The 26,106-nt window shown below is 41.8% G+C and overlaps 1 protein-coding gene and 1 long non-coding RNA gene across 3 annotated transcripts; both read right to left on the bottom strand.

Annotated features, from left to right (window-relative positions):
• Positions 1–14,775: 14,775 nt before the first annotated feature.
• LOC134208655 (toll-like receptor 3) lies at positions 14,776–23,158 on the bottom strand. 2 transcript variants are annotated; one of them, XM_062684419.1, is made up of 3 exons: positions 22,888–23,158; positions 22,528–22,823; positions 14,776–15,327 (listed from the first exon to the last, which is right to left on the bottom strand). In XM_062684419.1, the coding sequence occupies exons 1-3, from the start codon at positions 22,953–22,955 to the stop codon at positions 15,251–15,253; spliced, it is 441 nt and encodes a 146-aa protein (XP_062540403.1). In that variant the 5' UTR covers positions 22,956–23,158; the 3' UTR covers positions 14,776–15,250. The 2 variants fall into 2 exon arrangements, with proteins under 2 accessions (XP_062540403.1, XP_062540402.1); XM_062684418.1 differs by having other exon boundaries at positions 14,776–22,823.
• A 1,785-nt stretch (positions 23,159–24,943) lies between these two features.
• LOC134214393 (uncharacterized) lies at positions 24,944–25,511 on the bottom strand. Its single transcript, XR_009979767.1, has 3 exons — positions 25,371–25,511; positions 25,229–25,298; positions 24,944–25,150 (listed from the first exon to the last, which is right to left on the bottom strand). It is a non-coding gene; the product is annotated as an uncharacterized LOC134214393 (long non-coding RNA).
• Positions 25,512–26,106: the final 595 nt, after the last annotated feature.

The raw sequence follows: 26,106 nt of genomic DNA, 5'->3' as shown, positions 1-26,106 counted from the left end.
CCTTGGACGTAGTTTACGTCAAAAATCAATTGATTTTGGCAACATGTTCCAAAACCGAACGGATCTGTATTGCTATTTCATTTATTTATTCTGCACATCCAAATAAAACCGTTTTATTTTTGACTGACCCTAATTCAATCGATTTGATACTGCGACGATCCTGACTAGCTGTCTTTTGGTTAATACTTCGGGTTCGGATAGCGTTTAATTTAAATTTTTGTTAGCCGCCTAATTTTTTAATTCAGCCTATTTGCTGCAAAGTATATTTATAAAAAAAATATTCTGCTAAGTTTGAGGAACCAAATAACACTAGAACGTGTTGAGTTTCTCTATTGTTGAGGTCACTGTTCCTGGAAATATTCAATCACTAGAAAGAAGCTTACTGATAAATTTTCGTCCTTGTTCTTCTTCTTATTATTATTGGCATTACATCCCCACACTGAGACAGAGCCGCCTCGCAGCTTAGTGGTCATAAAGCACTTCAACAATTATTAACTGCGAGGTTTCTAAGCCAAGTTACCATTTTTGCATTCATATATCATGAGGCTATAACACGATTGTCACATAATTGTTTAGACCGGCGCCGGGAATCGAACCCAGCCACCCTCAGCATGGTCTTGCTTTGTAACCACGCGTCTTACCGCATGGCTAAGGAGAGCCTCTTTTTTTGTTATTTTACGATATGAAGCAAAATATTAAGAAAACTGCATCCCCACATCTGAACATTCTCACGAAATCGCCACAATGTCAGGGGCGAGAGGAAAAACTAAAAAAAACATATAATTTTACAACTCATGTACCTACAATTCGTTCCAACACAAATCGCACACATCTGATTGCAAGGTCACCCTTGCAAGAAACGAACTCAACGTGCAGATCGAAAACGATTTGATTGAAATACGCAGTTTTGTAGCGCTGATCGGGGCTGAACGGTTGAGCTGGTTGGCTGTCGGGCTAAATTTGATGCTCCAGGTCCCTATCAACACTGTTTTCTCTGCTGGTTGGTGTGGGCAAAACAGGGAAAAACTATAAGTCGAGCATGACGATTTTCATATTTTATCATCATATTTGGTTTCTTCTTCTCGTTGTCTCGGTAGCCTCCCATCGAATGCAATGCTTCGGTGTAGAAACTGTCGGTGACATATGGCTTCCCCAATTCAATACCGTTTCTGAATAGAGGGAAATGGTCCAGTATGCACCCTGGCGTGGCTCAAATTAGTGTGAAAAAAACTTATTATATACGTTTGGGCGGTGATCACGGAAAAATGCACGTTGAAAAAAAAAATTGAACAGGATGTTATCATTTACGATTAAAAACTATTATATTCATTCAGTTCTTGCTGCATAAAATACATAATGTTACACGCAAAAAAAAGGGTTCATGAATTCGTGAACTAACAAGTTCACGGTGTATTTTTTCGTGAACAACAGCCACGGATTCGGGAACACAGTCACGTTTTCTGGAACGTTCTGGAAAACGTGACTAGTGTTCCCGAATCCATGAATTAAATCACGGTGTATTTTTGCTGGTTCGCGAATTCGGGAACGCTTTTTTTTTGCGTGTATGCTGACAGCCGCGATAATATTAGAGCACATTGGAGTTTAACCGAAGTTATTAGCATTTCTTTAAATCGTAGTTTGAGCATATTTCGTTTTTTTACACTAGAAAAATAATCTATTCACCTATCCAACACGATAGACAGGCATACCTTAGAGATGATTGAGGAATAAGTCTACTTTGGTACATGCTAACGGCCGATAATAATATTAGTTGTGAAATATGGAGGCGCATCATCTGTGGAAGTCAGGCCAAAACTCTCATAAGACCGGTTGTCATCTATAGACATGAAACTTGAACCATGCTCGAGACCAACTTGCAACCGCTCTGGGAATTCGAAAGACGCGTGATTATGAACTGCCGAGTTCAACAGAACGGTGTATGTGGGTAAAGGATGAATCATGAGCTCGCCCAGCACTATAGGGAACCGAGTTTACAGAAGGAAGCAAAAGCTTGAAGGGTACAAAGGGCTCTGCATGTTACAAGAACGCTAGTCAGCTACAGCAAAGATGGTAATCACTTCCGACCCGGAAGGTACAAGATGGCGAAAAGTAAGGGGGGTCCCGTAGCGTAGTTGGCTACACGTTCGCCTTATAAGCGAATGGTCATGGGTTCGATTCCCAGCCCCTCCACAAAAACCCTTGTCAGTCGCCGGAAGCGCAGTTCGTACGGTGGCGTTTTGAGAGACGCGCCTAACCGACACGGCTGCCTGATGACGACTGACAAAACTGTTCTTCTCGGAGGCATTCCTCCAACGATCCTCGATAAATGGCAACCGGACAAAGTAACGATCATTGGATACACCATACGGACAAATGGACACAATGGACTCACGATGCGATGAACTGGCAAACGACAACAATAACGAATTAGGAATATCTAAAAATAGATTCTGTGTGGATTCTGTGCAGCGTGCCCATCGGTCTTCAAACTCAGGAGCAGCTGGCAAGGCCGACTCGATCCAAGACCTCAACCTAATGCTACGTACACACCAGTCAAGCAGTTCGACGAACATTGACTCCACCCCCAAGAAAACGCTTCAGTTGCTGCTTTGTTGGAACGTGTGTGAAGTTGTTCGAACAACCATTTGACAGTTGGCGGCTCGGTTGGAAAAAATTAAAACGGTTTGATTTTGGTTTGAGTTGTCGGGGGTGGAGTCAAGGATCGCCGAACATGTTTGAGCATTTGTAGTGAAGTTGCACAAACCCCCATATATTTTTTGATGGTTGATGCTCAAGTTGGCGCTTCGGTCGTTCGTGTGTGATATTGTTGGTCGAATAAATTGATTGTTCGTGTCGCTGTTGGTAAAACTTGATGGATGTTTGAATAAACGAGAGGTGGAGTCAATGTTGGTCAAACTGCTTGACCGTGTGTACGTTCCATAACGACGAACATCGACCAGCTGCTGGCTGCTGTCGCCCATTACAGTCACGAGTCGAGCCAATCTGGGTTGCGGGGCGAACATCACGAGCAAGCGGATTGCGGAACGGCGAGCGAGCGTGCGAGTAGGCAAGACTGACACGGGCCCGTGAGGCCGTGAGTACACTGTTAGATAACTTTACCCATTAATGGGTACTGTGTTATTGTTGATATTATTCCCACCGTGAAAAATTCACCCATTTTCTTGTAAAAGTGCCACTACCCATTTTAATGAGTAGTGGCGCTTTTTGAAGAAAATGGGTGAATTTTTCACGGTGGGAATAATATCAACAATAACACAGTACCCATTAATGGGTAAAGTCATCTAACCGTGTAGAATGCATTTATTCTCATATGTCGACAATGAAACGCATGGTTAGAGAGGGTAGATTGGATTTATGGATGTAGGAGAAAGGAATGCAAATCAATAAATGATTCGATACTTGTAAAATGTAACTTCTGAGTCGCCTTTATTTGTTAGATAACAGTGTCATGAATTATGACTCATAATATCTCTTTCCCGACCCGCTAAACCCAAAACCCTCGCTAGTCCGTATTCCCTGGCCCACAATTAAGCAATACATCAGGGAAGAACTATCGAGAACGCTCACACCTATGATAACATTATAAAACATACAACATCGACTTCCAGGTGGTTCCCTCGCCACCCGTCGATTGCACACCGTGATAGTAGCGGTTCTTATCACTATCTAATGCAGGGGAAGAGCACCACGGCAACAGCCACCGCGCATGAGCCGCCATAGGCATAACTAGAGTCCCAGTCTATGCAGGGGGAGGTGCGTATAATGGCCCCAACTGGTTAAGGATATTATTGTAAGGCGATATAGAGCACTGCACACATAGGATTGGATTTTGGATCTCTTTATTAGCGTTTGGAAAATCCCTCACTCAATAGAAGTAGACACGAAGATGATTGGCTGATATTGTTGGATCTAGCAACCCAGAGACCGACGGAGTGAAAAACTGTCGAAATGGCACCGTATGAAAATGCATGAAACCGGGAAAATAATACTGGCATCACTTGAACTTTTTGCTTGCCTCTTATGGATGCAAAATGTAAACAAGTCGAACTGGACCCGCTTTTGGCGGTTCAATTGGAAACAAGATGGCGTCTCGCCTATCTCTTATTGTAGTATTTCTAGTTGGGTCCATAAAAAGTAGAAGGTTGTATCAGAGACACGACCGCTAAATTAACGTAGAATTACGTATTATAGTGCAACGACTTTTTAGAACAGAAATTATAGGTTTCTTGCCTTTAATCATTTTCCGAATTTGATTTTCAACATTTATCAATTCACTACGCGAAATAGGCAATTAACTGTAGGCACTTAACTTTTTTGGGTGATTAATTTATCCCCCAGTGTCAAATTACCCCAATACTGATTTATTTTGCAATAGTATGTGCGTGAATTTTGAATGTTTACGTTTTTACAGGAGAATATAATGCAAAACGCCCATAACACTCAATAATGCAACATGATACAATCATGGGAAAATAGAGAAAAATTTAACGAATTATCAAATAAAACAATTTTACACTTGATTCCATGCTTCAAACTTAAGAATGTTCAACTTATTTGCTCAATTATTTAGAATGCTAGTTGCCCATGTTACTGTCTATGCCTTTGTTCGTTTCATATCATTTTCACCCGCGCAATTATTTATGTTGCATTCGCAGTGCACTCGTATTGGTGATTCAGAAAAGATGTGACAAAGATGGCGTAGCTTGTCATCCCCGTGAGTCGAGTCAAGTACGAGACACTGAAGACGGCCTTACTGTTGAGGTCGAAATACGTATCTGTCAAGATACAATTAAGTGGTGGAATTCAATGGGATTGTATAAACTCGTCTTATGACAGGTGAAAACATTCCACTAAAAAGCTCAAAATAATTTTCTTATTAAGAAAAGCCAGTTAGAAAATCCTAATATTTGCACAATTTTTTTGAAATTCTGTGTGATTTTTGTCAATTTTTTCTTTGTTTTATAATTGTGGAAATATTTTGTAGATTTTTGAAAAAATGTGTTATTGAAGTTTTGAATGAAGGACACGTAAAAATAGGTTATTAATGAGATTTCATGAACAAACTTGATACTGTTCTACCAGTGGAAAACTGAAGAGATCCCTGGGGATAATCGAATTGTCTCCCATTTCGGATGTCGCAACTGCATCGCGAGTAGTGTGCATCAATGCCCCATCATGTAGGGGAAGGTGGTCGGTTGTCGGCACCCCGTCGTAACTTTTGACAGAAAACAGATATTGTCTTTTCGACATATGTCATACGTGTGCTATATAAGCACGATATTGTTATGCTCATTTCCGAAGCACTTGGAAGCCTTTGTTTCATTTTACAGAGAAAACATTTTTTCATCAAGTGAAAACGAACTCCATTGTTTTTTTTGGTCATTTGTGTTATAAATCGAAGTAAAACGATCGGATAGGTAAGTGCATTAGGTATTTACAAAGCAAATTTAATCTATTTTGTGATTCAATATTGAATACCACCGTAGCGGTCGCAATTATCATTTTTACTTTTCTAAAAGGTTACTAATTTCGGTTGTCGGCACCCAGGTGGAAACGGTGAAATAACTAGGCAAATCATTAGTTTATTGCCTAATTTCAGGCTATAAGCCAAGTTGTAAGCAAAAACAACAACTCCCGGAGTAGATAACATCAAATTCAATCTTCTTAGAAATCTCCCAAACTGAGCTATCGAAATTCATAACTGGCGCCTTATGAATATTCGACTGATTATTCCATCAACAGTGCTTCTTATACGAAGTTTCCTCCTCGAATACCCAAGCGTCGATGAGCGTGTGGTATACATACCGGCCTCCCGATCCCGACGTCCATGGTTCGAACCCAGACTGCCGCATTTCCCTTTTTTTCAAATGAAACTCATCATTCATAAGGCAACATATTGAAATTCATACCGATTCCTTGTGGCAAATTTCCATAAGGCGTTTTATTGAAAATCGTACGTCCATTTTCCTCAGTGCAGATATCGCAAAAATACGATTGCTTGGCCTATACAACTGTTTCATGGAGTACAACATCGTTCCCCCAGAATGGCGAAAGGTCAAAGTAATAGCTATTCAAAAGCCTGGGAGCCAGCGTTTGATCACAATTCATACCGACGGAGAGAATGCATGAGAAAATTATTGAAGAAAACGATCCTTTACAGAATTGGGTCTTAAAATTAAGAATCGATATTTGATTTTCCTTCGGGGAACGAGGAAGTTAATCATCCTGAACGTGTCAGCTTTTCTTTCAACTCAAAAGTCGAAAGGCACATTGTTTAATTTAAATTTAAAAATAGATGGAAAATGCTTCCTCGGCATTTACGGTCTTGTTTGACGTACGGAATAAAATGATTCAAATGCACTAACAAAACACCGCAGGGCACTTGACTCAACCTTTGACAGTTAATATATGGGCCTGACGTTTTGGGCAGATCCCTATTGACCATTGTGTCGAACAATATGCATTGTTTTTTTACTTTTATGGATCCTGTACACCTCCGGTGGTGCAAAGGGCCGACTTGAAAGATCTCCATCCCGAGCGTTGCCCAGCTATCGCTTTAACCTGTTGCCAGATTAGATTTCGGTCGACTTCTTTTATTTCTTTATTGGGGCTTCGCTGCCATGAGCCTCTGCTGTGATGTCCCGCTGGGTTCCAGTATAAGGCTTGTTTACAGATTTCGTTTCCGCCCCTACGTAGAGTGTGGCCGACCAAGACCCACTTCCGATACCGAATTTCTGTTGCTATCGGCCTCTGGTGAAAACGACGATGGAGCTCGTTGTTTGAGATCCAGTTGTGAGGCCACCAGGCCCGAATTATATACCGCAGGCATCTGTTAATGAACACCTGCTGCCGTTGAGTGTTCTCCACTGATACACACCATGTTTCACTAGCGTATAACAGCACAGATTTCACGATAGAGTTGAAAATTCGTATTTTGGTGCGTTCACTTATCTGCCTGTTTTCCAGATATTTCTTAAACTCGCAAAGGCAGCCCTTGCTTTCTTGATCCGTGCGCGTATGTCGATCTTGGTACCACCGTCTGACGCCATTTGGCTACCAACCCGAGCAGCACAGGTCACACAGAGATGGTTGCAGCAACTTGTTTGAGACCGAATCTGGTCATATATGAGTTGCAGTAACCTAAGTGGAACATGTGTGCTGCTAGGGCAAGATATTGGAAGCTTTCAACATTCTCCACTGGTTGCCCGGCTACTGTGAAACTAGAAGGAGTCACCGTGTTTACATCCAACGATTTGGTTTTGTTGACGTTGATGACTAAACCTACCGAAGAGGAGCGCTCGGCAAGGTCGTTGAGCTTACTCTGCATATCAGAGCGCCGTTGCGCGAGGAGTGCAACATCATCCGCCAATTCGAAGTCATTAGGGTGCTCCATGGTTATAGGCTGCCATAACAGCCCGCGGTTTGGTTCACGGTCAATCGCATCCACCAGAATCTCGTCGATTACGATGAGGAACAGTAACGGTGATAGAATACATCCTTGCCTCACACAAGCTACGACCCGGATAGGGTCGCACAAGACCCCATTGTGCAGCACTCTACACGAGAAGGCCTCGATGAGGCCGATGATTTTCTCAGGAACTCCCTTGCGTCTCAGGGCGCCCCACATATTCTCGTGATTGAGACGGTCGAAAGCTTTTTCGTAGTCAATGAATACCAAGTAAAGGGACTCTTGGAATTCGTTGACCTGCTCCAGAATGATGCGGAGCGTGACAATATGGATCTTCCGGAACGAAATCCGGCTTGCTGCCGCCGGAGAGTCGCATCGATCTTCTCCTGAATCCGGGCTAGGATAATTTTGCACAGAACTTTGAGAACGGTACACAGCAACATAATGCCTCGCCAGTTATCGCATACAGTCAGGTCACCTTCACTAAGATACCTTGCTCCCAGTCGACCGGGAAAGTTGCGGTGTCCCAGATATTACGAAATAAACGATGCAGTAGTTGAGCGGATGTCATGGGGTCAGCTTTGAGCATCTCGGCTGATATGCGGTCGACCCCTGAGGCTTTATTCGGTTTCATGCTTTGGATGGTTGTTTGAGTCTCTAGCAGTGATGGAGCTTCGGTATTGACGCGTGTTATACGTCGGATCCAAGACAGATCATGCCGAGGTGGTGATGGCCTGGCTGGCACTTGAAAAAATTGTTCGAAGTGCTCGAACCAGCGTTTCAGCTGGTCAGTTGGGTCGGTCAATAACTGATCATTCGCGTCTTTCACATGCATCGTTGCATTCATCTTCGCCCCGTTCAATTGTCGTGAGATATCGTAGAGGAGGCGAATGTTCCCGGTTGCGGCGGCTCTCTCTCCTTCGTCGGCCAGAGAGTCTGCCCACGCTCGCTTGTCCCGTCGACATGAGCGTTTTCCTTCCTTCTCAAGAGCCGCGTATCGTTGACGGGCTAAGACTTTGGCTCCTCTGGTTTTCGATCGCCCTATCGCGGCTTTGGCTTCTCTTCGCTCCTCTATCTTTCTCCAGGTCTCATCGGTGATCCATTGTTTTCTCTGGGTGCGTAGTTCGCCCAGATTGTTCTCGCTGGTGGCAATGAAGGCATTCTTGATGGCGTTCCATTGGTCTTCCACGCTGCCACCTTCCGGAATATCTGCAGCACGCGTTTCCAGTTCTTCAACGAAGGACCGTTTCACCGTGGCATCTTCCAGTCGGCGTGTGTTGAATCGTCGTCCAACTCTTTCCTCCTGCCGACGAATCCGCGCAATGCGCAGGCGTATTTCGCCGATGAGGAGGTGATAATCAGATGCGATATCGGCACTACGTTTATTCCATACATCAAGAAGGCTCCGTTTCTATTTTCGGCTGATGCAGATGTGGTCGATTTGATTTTCTGTAAAGCCGTCACGGGAGACCCACGTGACCTTGTGAACCGGTCGATGAGGGAAGAGCGATCCCCCTGATCATCATGTCGTTATTAAATACCATAAAATTCTGCGAACAGCTCTCCGTTTTCGCTCATTTCTCCGAGACCTTGGCGTCCCATAATGCGCTCATGGTTCGAGTTGTCGGATCCGATCTTCGCATTGAAGTCGCCCAAACAGATCTTTATATCACCCTTCGGAATTCTATCTACGACGACATGTTTCGGGAACAGTAGGTTGTTGGCCCAAGGTTCCCTATCCACCGGGATGGGGCTGCTATCTTAGGTATAGCTTCCGGGGAATAGCATTTCATACTCAGCCGCTGGATGCCAGAACAGACGCTGTTGGAGCCGCACCTCCTTGGTGAACAGACGCTCGGTCAGTCGAGTCAAATTTGTTTAAAGTCCCACCCAACACCAGGACTAGGCTAGTGCGCTTAGAGCGGCACACGGTCGCTTTGATAGGGCCTGCTTGGGGACACATGCAGCTTTTTATAGAAGTTCAACAGAGCCCACTGTCGAACCCCACCACATCCTAGGCAGACCCCACAGGACGCACCCTCTCACTCTAGCTGATGTCAGAAGGACAACAGTGCCCAGGCTGCACTACCAGCTAAGTACGCAACCCTTAGCTGGCGGTCAATTGTCATCGGAAGACCCATTGCATTGCTTTCAAATAGGGGTAATGACGGCTTTGGCAGGTTTTGTTCTATTATTGGCAGGGGGTTTTTTATGACTGATTATTCTCAAATTTGGCTCAAACATTCTTTCAATATCAAAGAATATTGTGGCTAAATTTCTTAAAATTCGGTCGACAAAAACCCCCCTGCCAATAATAGAACAAAACCTGCCAAAACCGTCTGTTCCCCTACTCAGTTTTGTTTTCGAAAAGGTAAAGGAACAAATAATTGTCTAGCGTTGCTCTCTTCAGGTAGACAGCTGGCCTATGCGCACAAGAAGCAATTGGCTTTAGTATTCTTGGATATTAAGAGCGCTTTTGATTCATTTTTTTTTTATAGAAGTACTGTCGGAAAACCTGCACAGTAGTGGTTTACCCGGTATGAACGAAAGGTTTGAGACATTCTCCTTGTCGTATTTATCGGAAGAGCCTCGTAATCAATACCTACCTACCTGGATACCTGGTTGGATATAGCGGCGATACACCTATGCCTGGCGTATTATTGATGATGATGATGATACTACCATCTATTGTAGCAAGGCATGTAGCAAGTACGCCATATTTATTTATTTATTTCAATGTTTAGTTTATCTTTGTAAATATATTTATTTTGTTATTTATTTAAATTATAAAACTTTGCATGTCTGGTTGCGTCTTTTAAAATAAATCTTTGTGTTGGGTCACCGCAAGAATAGTCTAGAAGAAGTACGCCATTGAGTTACCTACGCTAAGAATTGAATATTATGAGTTCCCTACAGTCAGCTACCAAGGAAACACATGGGGTTTAGCCAGCATATAGCGCATCATGACGCCAAAAGTAGCGCGTGGCTTGCGGCCAACGACCCGCAAGCCGGTCTTTTGAAGTTGCGTTGACCTTTGGCTTGTCCGGCATTCCACGCTTGGCACGATTCTTAGCGAGCAAGCTAACTGGCTAATTTGAATCGTCTGTGGGAATGAGATGCACGATTTTGGGGGATTTCGTGGATAATTCGTTTGATGCTCGGGTTCGCAAATTTCAACTTCGTTGAATTTCGCGAACTCTGGAGACAATGTCTAAAATGTCGCGGTATCTGAGGATTTTTCCAGCCCGGAATCGTTCACTTTGTTCCGTTCCGTGGAAGAGGCAAAAGCGGTCAATTTTGTTCCGTGCCGTAGTGTGTTTTGTAAGGTAAAAGTGACATAGTTTTTTTTAGTAGGTTGTTAGCTAATATACGTTCTTTGTTTCCCTCTAGTCGAGCATAAGTTTGTTTTAAGCTCAGTGTCGTTAATCCTGTGAGATTCAGTGTGCGTAGATTTCTGTTCAGAAAGGTAAATTTGTGTACTTTGAATATATAAGATGTGCCTCAAACCTCGTGCGTATGTGCTAATGTAAACGTTAATTAGGTCCGTGGCAGCAAAGGTAGCCGACACACTACACCAATCCATTACGACCGTTTTTGACCCCACGCATCGGCTGCAAAGTTCCCGGGGTACACTTGGCCGGAGAAGGTTGCGTACCGTCATTTTCGCACCTTTGGCAGGCGAAGCCAACCCACCGCAAACAGCATCCAATCAATTTTCATCGTACCTCCGCATAGCAGCAGATCGCCGTTGTCGTCGTCATCATCGACTACCGACGGCGCCTCAACAATCTGCTTTGCGCGCCAGGAGACGAACGGACGCTTGTACCGCGCCAATGCGTAAGCCCGCGCACCGGAGGTAGTGAGTGACCACCACATCGACGCAATACGCCGTCCATCGGCGTGAGTTTCTGGCCCGGAGTAGAGCGCAAAGCAGCTCCGGCCCCAACCGTAGGTCCGCTCCAAACTCGCTAAGCAAAACCGTGAGTAACATGCATGCATAATTGTTTGTGTCGTCCATGGCCATAAGACTCAATAGTGCTGTCCAATGAGCAGCTCGAAGTTGTTCCTGTCACGCTCATGCCCGTTTGTTGACAAAAAAGAACGAGCAGGACGGGAACAACTTCGAGCTACTTCGAGCTGCTCATTGGACAGCATTAATTAGAGGCACAACAATTTATTTACGTTAGTCCGTAGTTAGCATATTGATGCGGCTCCCGTGTGAAGCTCACCGAAAGTGAGAGTGAGTACAGAGAAGATTGTCGGAGTCAGCTTGAGGAGGAAGATTCGTAGCCGGAGATACCGCCGGCGAAGAGAACTCGAAAGGAGAAGAGGGAAGAGAGCACACGCATGTAGAATTAGAAATATTGCACGCACACACAGATAGCTCAGAGGGAATCAGTGGGAGATGCTAGGCCTAGGCGAATGCAGGGAGATAAAATAAATGCATTAAATTCCATGTAAATGTTTGTTGAGTGTTCCATGTATGAATTAATCGGAGCCGAAATAAAAACCCAGAGTTGAGACGTTAGACTGGTCCAAATGCGTGTAATTTGAATGTATTTAGTTACTGTCCTTTAAAGAGTTTATGTCGCTTCGTGTTCGAATTTAGGTTCTTGTTATTGTATTTACTGGGTAGTCAGCCCGATTTGACTTTTGGACCGCTTTCTAGTCTTGGACGGGGTGAAACGGGTAACTTTTTTGGCATTTAACATATGGGAACTGACATCCGTAAACCACCGTTTGACTAATTTCCGAAATGCCGTTTTCTGTCAATTACTGATACAGGTATCAGAATGTCAGCTCAGGGAGCATCGTCATCGTCACATCGTCACACTATTTACCTGATGAAAAAGGAAGTCTAAAATAGAAAGGAAATACAAATGAAAAGATGAATGGAACAATTTTCTGGGCGCCCTAGATGAGATCTTCAATACGCCAAAGGCGAAGCACAGAGTAGACTGTAAAGGCGTATAATGTTTGTTCGTGACTAAGAAATCTAAGCCGTTTTTAAATAGCGGAAACCGCTACATGTTGAACGGATAATTTTGTCGCCTATTGTTGAATTCCCATAAGCAATGCACGTGCGTTCAACATTTCATTTATTTAGTCTACATTTAAACAGATAACACTGAATTAACAATTTGACGCCACAATACACGGTTCGATCCCTCAAAAGTTGGTTCTCAGTCTTAAATCTTAGTTCAACGCCAGTAGTGCTTTTTAATCTCTTGTCCCTGCATGTGAACTGCAGATACAACTACGCGAGAGCATGCATATAGAATTAAATAAATGTGACAATCCTGGTCTGTGCCGGCACGCGAAACCTGAAAAAGTGAATACTCTCCACCTGTGTCCTGCTACAGTTTCCCTGCTAGTAGCGATCCACCGAAATGGCAGCAACCGGTCCACAGTGTTCCCCTTTCACGTGGTTATCAGTGAGCTGTCGGCAGAGCCATTGTCCTACCCGCCAGACTTTTCCGATCTGTCTAGATGACTGGCAGCACTGGAGCTGGTGGCTGCTAGGAAGTCGAATTGTGTATATCGGGTTGTCCCCGTTGTGGAACAATATTGTTCCAAAAGGACGAACGAACGTTAGGGGTATGAGAAATGCTTCGAATCACTTCTATTATTATCAGTGAAGTTTTTCTGCTTCACTCCTTCGTCCGACCACGTTTCCCAGCACATGCTTCTATCTGCTTGTACTGTAGCAATAGTGTCGCGTCGTTCGTTCGTTTGCAACTATTATATGTACTGGAAAAGTCTTGATGGTGGGAAAATGAATTGCACTTCCGCTTTTCTGCACCGCCGTTTTCGTTCTCCACCAGTGAGCACATTGCTTACAATTTGAGAACAAATTGAAAACGCTTGTAACACAGAGCTGTTTGACGGGTAAACACCAAATACGGACCTGTGAGTGCATGTAAGGATCAGGTCAATGCAAATACCTTTTACAATGTTGCAGAGTTGTAATGTTTATTTGATGCAGAGAATGATGTGATTTCTGTATAAATAGATAGGAGATACGAGTCAGAACAAATTGCGGTCGAAGGTGAATCACATCATAAATATAAATGCAAATCAGATTCATTGATATGACTATTGATGGATTCCAGGAAGAAATAGCAAAAACCCAGATTAATCCACCTAGCGTTGGTGGTGCCTTTCTCGCATTTAGTTAAGACACCAACCGTATATGGGGTTTATATGGTCCAATGTACCATTTTCTTAATAACTTTGAAACGCAATGACCGATCGTTATAAAATTCAATAGTGATCAACAAGGCTTTGTCCCCTGTCGAATGAAACTTGTTGCGAGAAAATCGGTTAAGGATTGCTATACGAAAAGTTGTCTAATGTTTTTTATAGCTTCTGTGCACACACATACACACACACATACATACATACATACACACGGACAGACAGACATGTGCTCAGCTCGTCGAGCTGAGTCGATTGGTATATAATACTATGGGTCTCAGAGACTTCTATAAAAAGTTCGTTTTCGGAGTGAAATGATAGCCTTTCGGTACAACTTAGTTGTACGAGAAAGGCAAAAAATGCCAGAACGGTTTGACCAGTTTAGTCACGTGTGAAATTTGCGGTTGGGACCTATGTCATATTCCCACTGCCTAGCGTGATTGATGAATCACGAATGTTCCATAAATTGAAAAGATAAGAACATTATTTTGAGCTTTTAGTGAAACTATCAAAATTCTTCAAGCACAAAAGATTATAACTAAGTTTTATTTGTAAACTCATAACATGCTTTTTATGTGTTTGAAATTTTATGTCTAATAACATTTTGACTTTTTCATACAAAAAGCGTACCAAACAGTTTTATTGTCAGATTCTCTGGATGTGGTGCAAAGAGCGGTTTTTGTATTGTTCCCAAATGGGTACTTGCACAAAACTTCACGCGGCGAATCACTGTCGAAAGATACGGCTGCGTCAAACGATACCGCAATCCTATGGCCTTAACAACATGTTACTGAAATTATCGACAAAAGAAAGCTCATCAAGCAAATCCGGATAACATGTTAAAGGCATCCCCCTGAAATGGCTGTCATCTGCATACAATGCGATTGAAGACGGAAACTAGGTGCTAATCTTGGTGCTAGCTGTCAAGTTGCGGCTTTAAGCACCGGAACACAGTGACGCATGCGGCAATATCGCTTAAGGGCAGATTTACATATAAAAATAAACAGTGTTTTTATATTTTAGGCTGACTGCGTCCACTATTGGTCATTATACCCTAGCATTCACCACTCCTTTCCTGTAATACGGACCACTGTTCGTAGTTGAGGTGGTTTGTCATCTTAATGAGAAACTGTGTACGGTTTGCCGTCTAAATATAGAATCTTATTTCTTTGCCTATTTAAAGTCTAGTTGCTATATGCTATATTGCTATATTCTATATGCTTACTCTACCTTGAACACAGGTGTCACAATATTTGGAATAACCCAAAAGCGCAGCAAACACAACTATCAATCGGTGCCGTTTTTCGACCGTGAATTAATTACACATATGTAACGCAGATGCCCCCCCCCTTCCGTGGCTACGCCACTGCGTAGATGCGCATGGATAGCTTGAACAATATGAATGATTTATTGCGGATCACCAATTAAGATAAAATGAATTATGGGGAATTTGGAATAGTAGCGGGATGCCACAACTACCCCCTTTGGAAGAATAGCTTAGCTATTCTCAAAAATTGGAAAAGTTAATACAAATTCATACAACTTATTTTCTACATTGTCATAAAGTTCTTCAAAAATGGTGTGTAATTTTTTTTCTTTAGTCGTTTAACATAATGATGTAATTTACGATTGTGATGGTTCTGTAGAAAGGGTTATCTTCAACGTATGATTATTTACAAACATATTTCCGTCCCTTACCCCTGAAAAGGAAGAAAAGTTTTATTTTTCCTTTTTATTACATTTTAATAATTCTATTTTTGTGTACTATTGTACTATTAGCAAAAAATAATCAATTTTTCTTCTATTTTGATTGACTTGCATTACTTTATCTCCAATTATTTTTTCTTTCTTTTATATCGTGCTTATTCATTTTAATTTTGCCATTATCTCACATGCTGTTTCATTACTTCATTATTTTATTTGTGGAGCTTGTAGTGTTTTTTTATTAGCTATGCTTGGTGTGTATATATATTTTCTTTTACTCAATTCGTAACGTCTTACGAAATGAGCAATAGAAAAATTTTATATTGCTGGTAATATTTCTCTTTCAATTAATGTTAGATATTCCAAAATCCTAAAGTAGTCAATAGGCCTAAATATAACTTTTCATTATGTGTCGCAAAAAAAAAACAAATATTTCTCTATGATTTTATTTATTCTAATGAATTTCTGTTGATTTTTTTTCTGCCTTTCTCGTACAACAAAGCTGTACCGAAAGACTATCATTTCACTACGAAAACGAACTTTTTATAGGAGCTTCGGAGATCCATAGTATTATATACCAATTGACTCAGCTTGAGGAGCTGAGCAAATGTCTGTCTGTCCGTGTGTATGTATGTGTGTATGTGTGTGCACAAAAGCTACGAAAAATATTAGACAACTTTTCATATAGTAATCCTCAACCGATCTTCTCGCAACAAGTTTCATTCGACAGGGGGCAAAGCCTAGTTGATCACTATTGTGTTTGATAACGATCAACCGTTGGGCTTAAAAGTTATAAAGAAAATGGTACATTGAACCATATTAGCACCATATAAGGTTGGTGTCTTGGCTAAATGCGAGAAAGGCAGTATCACTACTCGGTGAATTAAGTTGGGTTTTTAATTTGTTAAGGTGTGAATCTTAACGTTTGACTTTCATTGTAAAAATTTGATTTGAATTTAAAAAATAAATATTCAATATAAATTGCTTTAATGTTGTTTCAGTTAAAAAAAAAATTACGTTCAATTTCTAAAATGTGTTTAGGTTAAAATAAATAAAACAAAACTTCACGAAAATTCAACGCCCCATACGCCTCAAAACGTATCTTTACCAGTACTGAGATTTTCATTTCATTGAGAGAGGTCACGCGATATTTACATATTATTCTCTCCCGCTTTCATAGAAATCAAAAACAATGACAGGAATTCTGCCAAATTTTCACGGATTTTTTTGAATGAAAGCGCATCAAACTATTGCAAACAAGCTGTTTCTCCAATAATGTTACTTCTAACTTGAAAATCAAAAACAATACAATCATTTTATCGACTGGTCATCGTTATTTGCACAGATATGGGGCCCTCCTTAGCCGTGCGGTAAGACGCGCGGCTACAAAGCAAGACCATGCTGAGGGTGGCTGGGTTCGATTCCCGGTGCCGGTCTAGGCAATTTTCGGATTGGAAATTGTCTCGACTTCCCTGGGCATAAAAGTATCATCGTGCTAGCCTCATGATATACGAATGCAAAAATGGTAACCTGGCTTAGAAACCTCGTAGTTAATAACTGTGGAAGTGCTTAACGAACACTAAGCTGCGAGGCGGCTCTGTCCTCAGTGTATAATTCCCCCGAGAGGGTTAACAATCATTCCCCCGAGAGGGTACCAATGTATGAATATGTAAGCAAATAGTTGCGTAGAATATTGTTGATGATTTGTTTTTGATTTTGATGCAAGACTGATGTTCTAGAGCCTGGTAGGTTCTATCCGTGACTGCATTCCGAGATCAGTGATTGATTTGAGTTTAGTGTTAGAAAATGTAACCAAAGAGAGAAACATGTAAGCAATGAGTTGCGTAGAATATTGTTCATGATTTGTTTCTGATTTTGATGCAAGATTGATGTTATAGAGCCTGGTAAGTTCTATCCATGACTGCATTCCGAGATCAGTAGTTGACTTGAGTTCAGTGTTAGAAATGTAAACAAAGAGAGAAACATGTAAGCAATGAGTTACATAGAATATTGTTGATGATTTATTTCTGATTTTGATGTAAGATTGATGTTCTAGAGCCTGGTAAGTTCTATCCATGACTGCATTCCGAGATCATTGGTTTATTTGAGTTCAGTGTTAGAAAATGTGAACAAAGAGAGAAACATGTAAGCAATGAGTTGCCTAGAATATTGTTGATGATTTATTTCTGATTTTGATGCAAGATTGATGTTATAGAGCCTGGTAAGTTCTATCCATGACTGCATTCTGAGATCAGTGGTTGACTTGAGTTCAGTATTAGAAAATGTGAACAAAGATAGAAACATGTAAGCAATGAGTTGCGTAGAATATTGTTCATGATTTGTTTCTGATTTTGATGCAAGATTGATGTTCTAGAGGCTGGTAAGTTCTATCCATGACTGCATTCCGAGATCATTGGTTTATTATGTTTCATTTGAGAAAATGTAAACAAAGAGTAAGATCATGTAAGCAAATACTAGCGTAGAATATTATTGATGATTTGTTTCTGATTTTGATGAGAGATTGCTGTTCTAGAGCCTTATAAGCTCTATCTATGACTGCATTCCGAGATCAGTAGTTGATTTGAGTTCAGTGTTAGAAAATGTAAACAAAGAGAGAAACATGTCAGAAAAGAGTTGCGTAGAATATTGTTGAAGAGCTATTTCTGGTTTTGATGCAAGATTGATGTTCCTGAGCCTGATATATGTAGCGTCATTGGCCATAATGAACAATATAAATAAAAGCAGAATCAAAAAAAAGAAGAAAGGAATTATTTTGAAATTATTGAAACAAATTTTAATTGATAAATTGCAGTTTTTATCGATTAAAAAAAACGACCGCCCATTGTTACTGTGCGATGTCCCTTATTGCTATACACGTCATTCATGGCAATGAAAAAGAAAAAGAAGAAGATTACTGCCTATAAAACTGCATGCGCTGCAGAGCATCGCGGAGAATTACGACGAACGTCAACGAGTGCACATCGTAGGAGCGCTAGAAGGAAGCAGTCGAACCGAGCCATCCCGACCCATCAGCAAGAAGCAGCAGCCGGCAAGCCAGCCGGATCGTAGCTCATTCCACGAGCGCTACTCCAGTGAGTCTTTAAGAGTTTCCTTACTGCAGTAGACGTCCAGCCAGCGAACCAAGCGAAGCAGCCGGCAAGCCAGCCGAATCGGAGCAGCAGCCGGCAAGCCAGCCAAACGGGGCGCATCCAGCCCAGCAGTCGGTAAGCCAGCCGAATCGGAGCAGCAGCCGGTAAACCAGCCGGATCGTAGCTCATTCCACGAGCAGCCGGCAAGCCAGCCGAATCGAAGCAGCAGCCGAACGGGGCGCATCCAGCCCAGCAGTCGGCAAGCCAGCCGTGTGTGGGTGTGAAAGAGCTGTTACGTTCTAGTGTAGAACAAGCATATTATCTGCTACTCACTATTGCGTGTCGAACACTCACTTCGAGAACCATCATAGCAGGCTCGCACAGGCATCAAGCCAACATGTCACATTCGACTGTCAACCATCGGAGAGGTAAGACACGAGGCATCTGCCTAGGTGGTTCCTTTCTGACTTATTTCGGTTTTCCACAAGCCGAACCGAAGCTCATCCGTCGAGCCATTCCGACCCATCAGCAAGAAGCAGCAGCCGGCAAGCCAGCCGGATCGTAGCTCATCTCACAGCGCTACTGCAGTGAGTTTTTAAGAGTTTCCTCACTGCAGTAGACGTCAAACAGCCAGCGAGCCGAGGCGCATCAAACCAAGCAGCCGGCAAACCAGCCGAACGGGGCGCAACCAGCCCAGCAGTCGGCAAGCCAGCTGAACCGAGGTTCACCCGTCGAGCCATTCCGACCCATCAGCTAGAAGCAGCAGCTGACAAGCCATCCGCATCGTAGCTCATTCCTCGAGCGCTACTGCAGTGAGTTTTTAAGAGTTTTCTCACTACAGTAAGCCGGACCGAGCACGGATATGCAGAGCATGGAGATGTCAGAGGACGGTCGTGACAATATACTCTTTCCATGACTGCATTTCGAAATCGCCGAAATCAGTGGTTGACTTGAGTTCAGTGTTAGAAAATGTAAACAGATAGTAAGAACTTGTATGCAAGGATTTGCCTAGAATATTGTTGATGATTTTTTTTCTGTATTTGGTGTAAGATTGATGTTCTTGGGCATTATAAAGCAGAGCAAAATAATAATAATAAAATTGTAAAATAGTAGAGCAGGAGGAAGATGTAGGGATTGAGAGGGGTATGAGTAAATATATTGACTGAATAAGAGGGCATATAGTCATGAGTACTAGATGCGAGAGGTGACAGTTGAACGAAGTGAGCATCCAGTTTTGTGATGTATTTCGCGGGAAGCAGTAGTGCTTCGGAGCTGCTGCGGATCGAGCAGCAGCTGGAGACGGCTGATTCGGATGCAGCCGTCTCCTGAGGACACGACAAAAACTACTTTAGTTTTCGATAAAACAAAGGGTGATCAAGTCTCCCCGGGGATCAAGTCTCTCCAACTTCCCCTATAGAAGCAATAAATTGCCCCCAAATTGATTTCAAATGCGTTTTTGAACCAAAATGATTTTTTGGCTAATGAGTAAAATGATGCGTTTCAGCATGAAAAATTCAGGCGTGATGCATCCCTTCAAAATCGCAGACGATTTCGTTTGTACGGGAGGGCTCGTTGATTGAGATTTATGAGTGATTTTACCAAAACTGACGACAAGCACTCCTGCCGCTACCCTAATGTTGAGCCGTTGAAAAGGAATAACCTAATATTAGTTCTAAAGATTGTCCAATTGTATATGGTTTCATATTGGAAAACATCCAACGTATGACCATTAAATGCTTTAAAGTGGCACTTATGTAGCTTTTTCATTGCACTTCACGAATAACAACACTGTGCGCTCAAAATACTATTACTTATAAGACTATGGCTCTCATGATTGCTTTGAGAATGCTTATTTAGAACAGCCAGTTTTTCTAAATGCTTATATACAGAATATACAATGCAATAATGCTGCTATAGTTTAATGCTGCTATAGTACTTACTTCAATGCTTGTTGATTACCTGGGTAGTCTTAAATTTCTATGATAAATTTTCTAGATTAAGACAAACATTTTTTTAAATGCTGAATTTTGGAATCAATTGGAATGCTTCAGTGTCTTTATAATTTCACTACAACGCTTAAAAATATTCACTTCTTCATAAAACATTCATTTCTACACATCTACATTTCTACAAAAATAAAACAGTTTCGGGTTTCATTAAAGTTTATAAGTGGTTTTCACTAGTAGATAATACAAAATAAACGAACGTAGACTTTGCATTCTTTTAAAGTCATGTAGATTTTGGTCCCAGAATTTGGGATTCAGAGTCAGACTGGATTTTATGACCGGAGACTGAAAGTATTCTTTACGTCTTATTTTGGCAAGGGACTGGAAAATCAAGTTTCAGCTCTGATAACAGAATATCAGTTTGATATGCTTGTACATTTACTCGAGAAAATCAGCAAACTGATGATAAAGCAACATAAAATTGCATTTGCCACACCTTTCCTGTCATAGGGAACTGTACCACTGTTCGTAGTCTCCCCATATTCCTCGACATTAAGGTTTGCCAACAAATCTTTCACGAAGGCTTCTCCTTCTGAGCAATATAGCTTCTTATGTCTCATAAATACTCCCAATCGAGTGTTGCTTTCTTTGAAGTCATCGTGGCAATAGTGAGGCATCGAAAACATACATAAAATTCTCAATTGACCCAGGTTTTCAACAGTCTCTGGTGAGAGCACTCTCAAATGGGTATTGTCTAGTAATAATTTTAGAAGCTTCTCGTTGTTCTGGAATGCGTTTGGTTCTACCGTCGTAATTGGATTTCCGGAGAGGTGCAATTCTTGTAAAGATGGCATTAAACTGAACGTAATTGATCTAACTCGGTCGATGCCACAGTTTGACGCCAAAAGGGATGTTACCCAAAACTGATCCAGCAAAGGCAACTTGAACGTGTGCCACAAACGCCCATTGTTACTTACGTCTATCTTGCTTAGCGATTTATGGCCAATAAACAGCTCTGATGGTAGTAGGTTCATATTGTTGTTTGCAAGACCAATAGTTTCTAACTTTCGAACGGAGGTTAATATATCTAATGATAAAATTTGTTTTAAATGATTGTTTCCTAAAGCAATGAATTTTAGTTCCGGCAATTTCTCAAATGTTTCGGGATAAATAACGTCAATTGCACAATGAAGACAAGAGTATGATTTTAGCGAATTGCTGTGCAAAAAATGCCTTCCTTTTGGGAACATGTACTTACTATTATTATCCATATTAAGATCCAACAAGTCCGGGCAGTTAGCATATCTCATCGGATGGATCCACGCAATGTTTCGGAATGATAGATTTTGCTCACTACTACATAAAGGAAAATCATTTGGATAAAACACTTCTCCGTCCAGCACGGCGTCAGGCAAGAAATGCTCGAATTGATCCATTGGATCGATTGCAGTACAGTTTTGTCGCAGACCTAATGCATCGTAGTAGTTCTTAAATCTAGTCACATGTTCATTTAAATGAAAACGGTTGTAATCGACACACAATATCTGAAGCGATGGTAAACTTCTCAACAGCTCAACTGAGAAACTTGTCAAATTGTTATAATCCAATATCACGATCTTCAAAGCAGTATTGAGCATAAAAGAATTTTCCTCCGCGCTTCTGAGTCCATTGTAACTCAAATCTAGTATTTTCAAATTTCGCATGTCTCTGAATGTGCATTCGTCAACTATCTTCAAGTTACAACCTCTACAGTACAAACTCTCTAGGTTGTTATTCTCAAAATCTATCTCTGCAATCGGATTCCCATTAAGTACAACACTTTTTAATTTATTGTTTTCAGAGAAGCACTTGCTTGGAATTTCTTTGATCTCGTTTTTGTCAAGGAACAATTTTTTAAGTTTTCCCACCTGCCGAAACCAATCTGCCGACAGAAACTGCAGTCCACAGTTACTACAGTCTAACCAGCTTAACTCACGAAAATCCATTGACAGCTCATTCAATTCAAATCCACGATTGTCACTGATATTTAACTTCCACAAATGCTGCATGGTTTCTAATTGATGTCGATGGTTGAACCTTTGGATTTGATTATCGGCCAAATTCAGAACTTCAATCCAATTGAAGTTGAATGCGCTGGAAGGAATATGCTTGATTTGATTACCTTGAAGACTCAATATCTTGAGTTGTCTCAATTCGGAAAACGTTAGTTCGTAGATGTCCGTTATGCCACAGAAGTTGCAGTAATATTGTAACATAGTCGGATGGTAAAGAAACGGTGATTGATCGCGTGGGAAATGAAACAGCCGGTTGTGGCTCATCACCAATGTTGTCAAATATCCATGATCTTCGAAATGGTGTGGATCCAACTGGGTGAGGTTGCAGGCGGTAAGATAAACTGTTCCGGCCTGAGTTTCGGAACAGTTTGCCAATGGATCGTATTGCTTTGCTCCACTTACTCTGCAATTAATTTGTGTTATCTTACGTGTAGTATGCATGTGGCGTGTCAAAAATCGATACTTACGATAAGTACGTATCATAAAATAAACATATAATCCATATGTTGAGGTAAGCACCAAAGAAGTCCCACATTTTGCGCTGGCTTGTTAAGTGTTACTGAGTCATACCTTTATTAGTTAGCTGGTTTTATCAGAAAATACATACCCCTGTGCGCAAGGATTGAATCCAGAGAATGAAAAAGTATCCCGACAAACTACTTCAAAATTTTTTATACAAAATCAAATCATTTTTGTCGGAGTTTCTTATTTTAATAAAAACACAACAAACTATTTGGATTTCATTGTCGTTCTTTTCTTTATATTTTTTCTTCATTTTTTTTTGGACAAACAGCTACTTTTTCAACCGCACTACACTCTATGACATCTGTCTCAAAACTGATCGTGTCCTTCGCTGAGGCGCATCAAAGGTCCGTTATCTCTTTCTCTCTCTTTATTCAGCGCCACTCTTTGAAAAGGCTTTTGTTTTAACCACATAATACACGGTAATAATTCTCAAAACAATTTGAATTTCAGTTAACTGAAAGTTTTTATTTGCTTATGAGAAGTACTTGTCATAAGACGAGTTTGTACAATCCCATTGAATTCCACCACTTAATTGTATCTTGACAGATACGTATTTCGACCTCAACAGTAAGGCCGTCTTCAGTGTCTCGTACTTGACTCGACTTCACTTCATCGACTTCAACGAACTCTATTGTTTTTTTAAATTATAACAATAAAAGCTTTTCTTGTATGGCTTTTCAGGCTCATGAAGTATATCTTGAGCCGTGATGGGAAACTCAAATTCTCAAATCAAGGCTCAAGTATCAAAATTCAGAAACTAAAATCTTTCTCAAACATTTCTTTTGGGTTGAGCTTATCAGACTCAAGAAATATCCGTCAAGCATAAATTCAGGAAATTGTCAACTACTTTTTCAACTATCTCCGATTTCATCTCAGTTTACACATTCTAACTCTCATTGCATAGCGACAGCTGATTCCGGAAGGCTTTCAGTGGTTGAGCTTACCAGGCTCAAGAAGAAATGTAACAACAATAGAGGTAATAAACGATAGAGGAAGATTGTCGCTGTCGTCACTGGCGAAACATGTAAGCCTCTCGGCTGCTCAGAAGGAATTTGGGTGGGAAATTGTCGAGCACTGGGTCGTTCAAGCACAGGTTTACACACTACACCACCGTTCACTTACCTTTAGCAGGAGCACTATAAACTGGAAACCTTGCAAAGAAATATAAACCAACCGGTTATCTTGACCAAAGCGGACCAAAATCAAAGTAAAGGTGTCTTCTTAAAGTGGACTACCAAGACCAAGGCTTGAATACCCCTTTCAGGTACGGAAACGGAACAACGCAATGCATATAGAATGAGGGAGTGCAGCTCTTAAATAACCTGACCACCAAATTTAGCTAACATAGAATTACACCACTAAGCTTACATAGAATACATTTTTATTCGCCCCTGGGGCATTTTAAATAGAGAGACATTGGTGTACTTGCGCTTTTCTTTACTGTAGAGGGTGGTCGGCGCCGATGATCTCGTTGGCTAGCATTGGTGGTGGAGAAGACGGGGGACCTCCAGCGGAGAACGAGGATTTCGGGTCACGAGACGGAGCGATCATGCGGCTTTCTGGCTTGAATGCTTCGGACTGCGTAGCAGCAGTACTTCGGACCGTCTCGGAGCTTCGTAGTTGGCTTGACGGCGGGGAGTAGGCACGGAAATATCCCGAAATGGCGTTTGATGGAGGTGACTAAGGTATCGGTAGCGGGAGGTGCACGGCTGCGATCCAATCCGCGTGATGGTGGCCGAGAATCGTGGTCGTCGATCGTCTTTTCGTCCGGGTGTGTCGACCTGCGACCTTAATTGGCGCGATGGCGGCGGTTGCCAACGGAGCTTCGTTTGGATGGGAGGGCCAGCGACCGGAATTGGCACGATGGAGGTTAGTGACGGCGGATACCAATCGAAATTCGTCTGACTAACAGGGCCTGCTACCGTAAGCGACGTGACAGGGCCGGCTGGTGACGACGGTTGCCAATCGAAATTCGTCTTAATGGGAGGGCCTGCGGGACTGCGACCAGGTGGGCGTGATGGCGGCTGAGAGTGGCGATGGTCTTTTGTCTATCCTCGTAGATCGCACTAGACCCCTATATGGCGTTCTTCCGGCTTATTCCGTTGTCGACCAACGCTCCTGGATGCCACTGCAGAGTAAAATGTCCAACGGGGTCACTCCCGAGGACAAAGAAAGACAAGAAAAGGCCCGAGAGCAGATTCGGACCTGTCCCGTAGCAATTAGTACACCAAATTATCTCTATTGTTCCCAGCGCATTTTACACCACTCTCTCAAACAATTTACCTTTTCTTCTACACTAATTAGCACCTACTGAAGGTGAATTGGCTTGATTTTCGAGGCTATTATCTTTTCACTGATAACAAAAGATACAATGCATACAATAATTATACAATTGAACACTTTCCGTACTATTACTATGAATTACCCGTACTAATAGCTTTAAGGTTTTAAGTATGAACTATTTCTAGCACAAATTCACTACATATGCATGCACTTTTTAACTATTTAGGTTTTTTTTCTTCTGGAATATAACTTTTATTAACGGCGCGCACTACAACTGTCTTTGTAGTCCAGACAGGAAAGAAGAACCCAATTAGTCTACGGTCTAGTTTTATTACTTTTTTTCCTATTTTTTTCTCTCTTCTCTCTTTACTTTTACGAAAAATCGAAATGTCATCCTTCGATCCTTCGTAACAGTTGGCAGCACTTCCGCGCAGGGTTTTAATTTTAATTTAACCGTTACGGGTTGTTGTCCATGCTCAAACCGCGGAAAGTACAGTGAGGGTGGGAATGATTGAACAAGTGCTATTCATTTTTTTGAACGTTAGTGCCGAATTTTTTATTTCGAACAGCAAGGATCGCCACCAGTAAGGCTGTCCTACTATTATCATGGACGGACTAGGTGTTAGGATCTTACTGGCGTGGGGGACAAGACATGGGGATGCTTGTGGAGGAGCCAACAAGCTACAAAATTGGGACCAACGGTTACAAACATCTTTTGCTGGCGATGATAGGGCACTAAATGTCAACGAAGGAAAAATCAGTACGTTTTGACAGATAGGTACTCAACATGTTTGGAGACGATAACCAAGGGAACCGCAGCGTCAATCGTCCTCTATAGTTTATTGCCTCTATTATAACAACCAAGAAGGTATCAAGCT

Source organism: Armigeres subalbatus, chromosome 2 (genome assembly GCF_024139115.2).
Source record: "Armigeres subalbatus isolate Guangzhou_Male chromosome 2, GZ_Asu_2, whole genome shotgun sequence".
Classification (NCBI taxonomy): Eukaryota; Metazoa; Arthropoda; class Insecta; order Diptera; family Culicidae; genus Armigeres; species Armigeres subalbatus.
This window is presented reverse-complemented; position numbering and strand designations above follow the sequence as displayed.